The sequence below is a fragment of the Epargyreus clarus genome, unplaced genomic scaffold, assembly GCF_041222505.1.
Source record: "Epargyreus clarus isolate Ecla_fem2 unplaced genomic scaffold, WU_Ecla_fem_2.2 ptg000007l, whole genome shotgun sequence".
In the NCBI taxonomy this organism is placed as follows: Eukaryota; Metazoa; Arthropoda; class Insecta; order Lepidoptera; family Hesperiidae; genus Epargyreus; species Epargyreus clarus.
This window is the reverse complement of record NW_027332215.1, coordinates 17,825,235-17,834,271: the sequence shown is the minus strand read 5'-3', so window position 1 is coordinate 17,834,271 and position 9,037 is coordinate 17,825,235. Positions and strand designations below refer to the sequence as shown.

At 34.1% G+C, this 9,037-nt stretch overlaps 1 protein-coding gene across 2 annotated transcripts; it reads right to left on the bottom strand.

The window, feature by feature from the left end:
* Positions 1-1,698: 1,698 nt before the first annotated feature.
* Positions 1,699-8,229, bottom strand: Surf1 (surfeit locus protein 1). 2 transcript variants are annotated; one of them, XM_073074959.1, is made up of 5 exons: positions 7,847-8,229; positions 6,860-6,981; positions 5,965-6,162; positions 3,951-4,124; positions 1,699-2,448 (listed from the first exon to the last, which is right to left on the bottom strand). In XM_073074959.1, exons 1-5 carry the CDS (start codon positions 8,012-8,014, stop codon positions 2,232-2,234), a joined length of 879 nt encoding a protein of 292 aa, XP_072931060.1. In that variant the 5' UTR covers positions 8,015-8,229; the 3' UTR covers positions 1,699-2,231. The 2 variants fall into 2 exon arrangements, with proteins under 2 accessions (XP_072931060.1, XP_072931061.1); XM_073074960.1 differs by having other exon boundaries at positions 6,043-6,162.
* Between the last annotated feature and the right edge of the window lie 808 nt (positions 8,230-9,037).

The window sequence follows — 9,037 nt, the reverse complement described above, 5'->3', positions numbered from 1 at the left end:
ATTAATACATAGCAGATATGCCAATTTTGTTTTATTTGTTAGAAATTATAGTCCGTGCCAAACTTCTAGTCCGCTCTGGTGTAGACGGAGCCATTGCGATCGAACACAACTACAAGTATATACACCTTAGCAAACAGTAGGCACACTACACTAACACAGTGGTATTCTCGTAGGCTAGAGCAGGCAGAGTGCCGGAGGGGTCACGCATTGTCTTCATCCCGCTAATCTACAATTTGCTGTTGCAATGCAACTCATTTCTATTTTCTATAGTCTGATTCATAATTAGTTGTCCAAAATGTAAACAAAGGTGTTGACCTATCAAGAAAATACGTTTCAAATGGTAGTTTCTTATTTTTGACGATATTAAAGTAATACAATAATAATTATGAATGATGAAATGAATTGATCTTAATTTATTTAGGTTATAATCTAAATAAATTAAGATTAATTCACATTTTCCAATATTTATATTACCTCAATTTCGTTCCATACAGTAATAACAATAAGAACAAGGTTTATGGTAGAAAATTAAAATGTGATAATGGTAACACAATTGGAATTCAAAACATTTCTTATGCCATCATTTTTAGGTTTCGTAGCTGATGTTATTAATTTTCATGATTGTGATATGAATAATTTTAATTTTCATACGAAATACGTTACATTACGTTGTAAAACCCGGTAAAAAAATCAATAATTCACAAGCTGTCACTGCATGTCATTCAGTGACATATTCATGTCAATTGATCATTGACTCATTGTCAATTGTTCAACAATGTTCTTGAACCTACCGATTTTTCGATATTTCTACCGATAATGACCCTGTCCTACAGAAATGCATTGATATTTCCACGATTTCCGAGGATGTAAATTATACCGATTTTTGATAAAGAGTGGAGAAATTTCAAGAAATTGTGACGAAATGAGATCATTCCTGAAAATTTAGAACTATTTTGAGTTGAAGTCGGTTTACTACATCGACTGATAGTCAAGCATAGAAAAGAAAAGCAAGAAGTCAAGTATCCGCGAAAAAATGCCGTCACGATGAAGTAATCTGAAAAAGATCGCCAAAAATGAATATTTTACTACTGTGTCATATACCGATTTTTGGTCGAATATACCGATTTTAATGAAAAACTACCGATTTCATTTAGTTTCGTTCGAGAACACTCCGGGGTTCGCGCCCCTTCACGATCGATCACCTGAGGGGCGACCGCTCTCGCTGAAGTACCCAGGGTTGGTTCCTCCCTCCGACCATCAGGAGGGGGACTGCCAGCTTGGTAATTCGACAGAGTCTCGTACCCCCCGCTAAACAGCGGGGTTGGTATGATTTTAATGTTGTCTCATTATATTATAATATTATTTATCAATAATTTAATAATATTATATTATTATGAAAGAATATTAAAAATCAGAGGTGTATTCTCGAGAATTTGCAAAGACCCTCTTTGCACCCCCTCGAGACCCGAATAATCCCAACACACCCCCATATTGCAAACGCAGACGCGGCATATGAAAGACCGGTGGGTATGAAGTCCCATCTTGAAGCTGCTGAGAACACTGCCATACCATGCCCATTCGATGTCGACTTTCTCAAACTGGCGTTTAATATTGTTTATCAAGCAAAAAATTACCCATTCAATAATATATGTACGTAACTATAAAGCCATTGTTTAAAAAAATAAGAAAATCTCTAAATATTTTGTTGGAACTTATTTATTCATAATTATATTCAATGTACACTTGCATTTTTATAATACTTACATCATTTCATTATCTACATTTATGATCAAACAAAGTGCCCATTCATCAGGGCACATTATAGTAAAATTATTGTACAATTGTTTCAAATAAATATGTTAGAAATTTTAAATAAGTAACATTATTTACTGCACACAATTAGGCTCTTACTTTCTAAACATCATAACTCATTTAGACCTAGGTATACTAATAATGCATTGCAAACAATAACACATTTTCTTACGATAATTACGACTGGCCCTAAGTTAGATACACAAATATTTATTGCACACTTACAGTAGAATTTAACGATAGTATACATTATAGAGGTGAAAGCTCAATACGCAATATTATCGCTAACGCAACAAGATTTAGTAATCAAACAAAATAATGACAATAGCACATCATACAAAAGATTTTTAAATGGGTCAAGGGGTAGCGAGTCAGGGTATTGGACACGGTCTTATTGCATAGCTCATTTTAGTTTCTGCTTATAATAAAGGTAACTTTCTTATGAAATATCGATGCCACATTAGTCCAGTGAATCCCGACAGCAAAAACCAAGTAGTTAGATAGGATAAATGCTCATTTCTTAAAGTAACTCTGGTTTGGTTGGGGATTGGCCAACCTTCCGGAGGATCAGGTATGCCCCTAGCATCCAGCCACACAGGAGAGCAACCGAGGTACGAACTCATTTGATCAAGATCCCTGAAAAAGAAATAAATATCTTTATATTTCTTATGTGCGTGTGTATGTCACTGAACTCCTCCTAAACGACTGGACTGATTTTGATGAAATTTGTTGTGTTCAAGGGGACTTGAGAATGGTTTAGATTCACAATTTAGTCCATGGGAAAAGGTTTTTTTAATTAATTTTTAATCCGTAAGTAGTTACAGAATCGGAAACTATGCTTTTGTTCAAGTGATGATCTTTAGCAAAGTTGTTGTCCAAGAGCCCACGAGGGTTTGGGAGTTGGTAAGACCAATTTTCGACAGATGACACCACTGTCTTTCCAATGCAGGTACAAATTTCCGTTTTATGTATGTCATATTATTTCTTTAAAATGTGGGCGAAGCCGCGGGCACCACTATTAGATAAAAGACTTAAAAAAATGCTTATGCTCACATTGGGTGACCAGAGGGTTACCCAATGTGAGCATTAGCTATGTATTTTGCCCAAAAAAATAGCCTCGCTATACAGTGAGGATAATTTTACACAATACCACATGAAGGAGTTTTGGATAACATCTTTATTTTAAAAGAATACTTTTATTAATATTTTTAATTTCATTATAAAATTTTAGTTTATATTTAGTATGTTTTATTAGTCTGTTATTTGCAAATAAAATTATTGTAAAACTTTTAAAACAGTTTCTGTGATATCTGATAATAAATACTGCTAACAATTATTATTATAATAGTTGACCCGGCAAAAGTTTTGTTGCCATATAAATAAAAATATGTTAAGGGTGAACAACCCTTATCACCTGGGGTATGAAAAATACATAGTAGCCGATTCTCAGACCTACTGAATATGCATATAAAATTTGGTGAAAATCGATAAAGCCGTTTCGGAGGAGTATGGTAACTAACATTGTGACACGAGAATTTTATATATTATTAATTTATTTTTAATCAGTATCTATCAACTATCTTATCAGTATTCTGTATTGTTAAATAAAATCTTTAAATCTTTGCATTTTTAACATTATAATATCTAATCTTTACTCTATCCTAGCAGCTATCCTATCTACACAGTGATAGCAGTCGTTGAAACTAGGCCCCTCAATTGAAGAATCCCAAATTGAAAGGTAAACATCATTAAGAAACCTGCATTATGTAAGATATCTTTAAAAAACTTTGATCAAATACTTCTCTATCTAAATATATATAACTCAAAGGTGACTGACTGACATAGTGATCTATCAATGCACAACCCAAACCACTGGACGGATCAGGCTGAAATTTGGCATGCAGGTAGATGTTATGACGTAGGCATCCGCTAAGAAAGGATTTTGATCAATTCTACCCCCAAGGGGATAAAATAGGGGATGAAAATATTACTTCGTAACGCGAGCGAAGCCGCGGGCAAAAGCTCGTCTGAGATAAGACCGATGCCCAGCAATGGGACAGCAGGCCTTGACAATACCTTTGACATAGATACCTTTAAAATCTACATGAGAATTAAGTAATACATACTGTTATTCTTACCTATAAAACCAGGTTCCCTTCTCAGGAATATTCTTAGGCATAAACTGACTCCTTGATTCTGTCAGTCTGACTACACCTGTCAGTTCAACATCCCCTTTCACCATGGATTCCTGTCTCTTCTCTTTAGGTCTAAGACCTTGTGGAATCCATCCTCTGTTTACCAGAATCACTTCACTGTAAACAAAAACTTTGCATTTTACACCAGAAAATTTTCAATTACCTAAACGTCCTTACAACTGCCAAATGATTGGAAGGTTGTAGACTCTGTGATTTATCTCCGGCAGCACCACTGCCACATCAATTTCAGTCTCATAACAGCAGTTTTAAGCACCGCTGTCTTTGAAGAGTGTAGTAAGAGAGACATACATTTCTGAGGTTTTCCAGCTTCGTTCTCATGGATATCTGTGCATCGGTGGCCTACCTGAAGCAGGTCTAATCTTATCTAAGGTAATAACAGATGTCCATACGGTGCAGTGGCCACTTACTATCAGGTGGACTGCACACTCCCATCTACTACTCCCATATTATAAAAAAAGCAAATTGCTGCAGGATACAAATGAAATGCACTATTTATTTAGTGACATTATGTGAAACACATTTTCTTACAGTCGCTAAGGCTTAAGGCTTAACTTAGGCTTAGATATATGCAGTTAAAATTTATTTCAAAACTAATCTTACAAGCATAGGGTGCCTCATGATCAGAGATGAGTGAGGTCGCATAGCTGTGAATGTGTTTAACTTCACCAATAGAGTGAAATATGACTCGAAAGTGGGAAAACACTTTGTGGTTCGACTCTGGCGGTACCACTGCCACACCTTTCTGCCTATCGCAGCAGTGTAAAGGGGCACTATGTTCTGATTGACAAGGGTGATATACTTTTCCGAGGCGTACCAACTTAGTTCTCAGGTGTACCAAACAGATCTATGGCCGACCTCTAAGACTAGATAGCACTCTAATCTTACCAGTGCTTGATTCTAGAAGCCCATAAGCAGCAGTAGCCACTGACAATCAGGTGGAGTGCATGTTGTTTGCTACTTCGATATATTACAAAGATTTATCTTAAAAAAAAGGATTGATTGGTTTCCATCGCTTAGCTAAGATTAGAAATGGCAAAGCTATGTTCTTTTATACAGAAGGACGCAAGCCAAAGGTTAAGTTACAAATGCGAGCAAGGATTGCAGCCAACCACTGCAGACATGCCATTGGATACATCTTATTCACACAGCTACCACAAATAGTGCATCTCCATATCACATTTCAAATCAAATCAATTTTTTTTATTAAAAATAGGTTCTTCACAGAGAACTTTTTGAATGTCAATACAATTACCACCACTTCACAGGGTGTTGCGTTCTGGAGAAGAAGCTTTCACTCGCTTAGCCTAGTTGAGGATTGCGATTGGTATAGCTCTATTTATATTTAATAGTACATTTTACTCGATTGAAATATGACAGTATAGTGTTAGTGAAATAATAAAAATTGAACATTATAGAACACAATAACAATGTATATACTCCTTGATGTGTTGAACAGAGAAGTGCAGTGCCAGAGAATGCTTTCTTAAATTTAAAATTATTTAGCAGTTTAAGGTAGTGTAGAATTACTTGTTAGTCTTGTTTTAGGCTAGATTTTAATAATATAAAGTACCTCATTACCCATTTGGTACTTAATAATATACAGTCTTATATATAAAATTCTCGTGTCACAATGTTAGTTGTCATACTCCTCCAAAACGGCTTTACTGATTTTCACCAAATTTTATATGCATATTCAGTAGGTCTGAGAATCGGCTACTATCTATTTTTCATACCCCTAAGTGATAAGGGTTGCTCACCCTTCACATTTTTTCAGTTATATGGCAACACACAATTTGCCGGGTCAGCTAGTACATAAATAAAATAAGTCCTACTCGCTTAGATTTGCTATGCTTCATAGTTTAGTTTTAATCTCGCACACCGCTCAGCTGCCATGCATATCTCTGGTCAAATGCACCCTTATCTTTATTCTACTCACCCTGTCTCCGACAGCTTGAATGGTGTGATGACCAGATAACCCTGATTCTTTTTAGGATCTGACATAAGTGAACCAGACCTTGGTAATGCCGACTGGTTCTCTATAAAAGCTCTTGGGCCTATCAGTATTTCTTTGTCATGCAGGAACTCCCCGTGAACCTTTACTGGTCTATACTCCATCGTCTCTAATTCTTTAAAGCTAGAAATAACATTTCAATTAATATCACAAACATCTCATTCCTATACTTATTATTTGTCGTCAACTCATTACTGATCCATTGCTGGACTCGCATCTCCTCTTAGAATGAGAAGGATTTTGCCTTAGTCCATCTCACCGGTAATTTGTGTGTTGGTAGACTACACATACCTATGCAATTTCTTTTGCTTATGCTTATATCCACAAAAGGAGGTTATGGATGCAGAATTTTTGAAATTACTAGGTTACTAAAGTGGACATACATATAGTTTAAAGCTCATCAACAGATGTAGATAATTTTTATGTTGCGACTTATGTAATATATATTGCAATTTATGTAATATCATCAGATCTTCCAATTGTGTACTTGACACAACTAGCAGGTATACTATATTATTAAATAGCCATTTCCTAGAGATTGAAAATCAGCCGCTCCATAGAATATATCAGAAATCAATTTGCAGTTAATTTAACAGTGAAAGATTACATTATGAGGAATCCCACATATACCCAAGTATGCACATAAAAGATCTTTAAAAGAATATGCTCCATAAATATGTGAAGTCTACTAATCCACTACTTAGCCAGCAAGGTAGACTATCCCCTGTTTCTACTTATTCTGAGGGAAGACCCGTCCCGAGCATAGAGGCAGTAAAGGGGTGATGATGATCATATTATATGATACATTTAAAGTACTTACTCTTGAGGCATGTCTATAGGATTGGCATTTGTTTTTGCATGAAGAATATCTATGAGCTCGAGTTTCCATTGCAGCCGGTACACTTGCCAACAACCAAGTCCAAATGATGTAACTGGAATCATCTAAAATGACATGTAAACATTTATAATTCCAAAAAATTCAGGGAAGTAATGATTGATGAATGACAAATTACAGGAAATGGCTCATTTTGAAGAAAATACAATTTTTTGAAGGTCACAGTTACTTTCCCTGTGAAGTGGGGCTTGCGGAAACCCTGACTTTTTTAATTATCTTTTTAAATTTTGAGGTTACCCACGTATTAGGAATTAAGACAAAAAAATTAGGGGATGTACATGATATTGAAGGAAACCAACCCCCTCCATCTCACCCCTCATAAATACTCAATAAGCTAGTTCTGAAACAATTAAAATGGCAATTGAAAACCTAGAGTTTGAGTATATGATTTTTAAGAGTTAATCTCAGAATTTTAAAAGATCATAAAATTAATCGGGTGGTACCCTCTCTACCCACTTATTAAAGTAATAAAGCCCCTACCCACCTATAAAGTAGAGTTTAGCCAAACAATGTGATGTACAACATAATTCTTTAATTAATTTATACATATATATATTCCATGGAATGATGGTTATCTGTTACCTTTATTATAGCAATCTTGAGATTGACAAACAAATTAAATATATCATTATATGCATATAGAGTGGACATCACCAAGATTTTTATAAAAAAACTAACCACATCTGCTTCCTTCCTATTGCTATTAAATAATAAAATGTCTTTAGTAAGTCTTCATATGTAACGTGTAACCAAAATAAACATTTTTTGGATTTTGTGGGATCCATAAGTACTGCTTGCAACAATAAAGTGTTTAAAATATGTTTTATACAAGCAATATCAGGTACAGTATCACGTCAAAATCAATACTTTGATCTATTTATAATGACCGGTAGTTAGATAACCATAACTTACCAGCAAGACCCATTTTATAACCTCTCCAGGTTCCTTATTTTTATATCCCTTTACTTTTATGGAATGGTTCCTTAGAGAAGTTTGTCGAAACACATTTAACGTGAATGTTCTTGGAGTTCTGCTCGTGATTACCGCTACATTTCGGCATAATTTAAGTGCACTAAACATTGTCGAAAAACTTGTGATATATACGTATTTATAAGTAGTGTGTTCTAGAGGGAAGAACAGATAAACAAAGGATGAAAGTATTATTAGGTTACTTATATAAAACGCGTTCAAAACAAATAATTCTTTATACGGTTTTCTAATATTTATTTAACCAATGAAACCAGTCAAGATAATCAACATCAACCGTCACCATTAGACAACCGTAGAGTATAGACTTATAGAGTGCCACTGTGCCACAGATACACTAATGTGAAATATCCTCCGTTATAAGTATAGGTACTCTGTGGAAATATCGCCCCATATTATATAGTGTTGTACAGACTATATCCCTGCTGCAATATTTATCGATGAATGCGTAAAAACGATGCGAAAATAAATTATTTCTAATTTTAAGATTCATTTTTGTCGTGACATAAAGATGATAAACAGCGCTTATAAAACAAAAATATCAGATTAAAAAAATCTCAAATTATAATTTTTTAAATTAAGCATGTTGCATCCATTTCCATTAGAATAAATTATAATGAGAGATCACATATCAATTGAAATGCATGTTACGATACAATATATTCAAAATAAGATGGATAATGTCGTATATTGATAAAATTCAACGCGATAAAATTATATCGATACAATGGAATTTATTGGGCGTACCTATTTTTTATTTTTTTCTATATTCAACAGGTTTACAAAGACTTATTTTTTGTGCTCGTCATCTAATAAAGGTATCCTGTAGTTAAACCCAGTAGATATTTTAAATTTCAATAAACCTATAAGAGTCAATAAACTGACCAATGTTTATTTAATATAGTACATAATATATAAAGAATATCTTATAATTGGTTTTAAACATAAAGACTAATCTTTATAAAAATGTTAAATTTTTAGTTACCATGCCACAAATTAATATAAAATATAAACAAAACATCAAATCGATTAAATATTGATATGATATCGATACTTAATTTATGATAGGTAGGGTATATTAACATAGCTGCTACATAATTTTATCGGATCGTTACT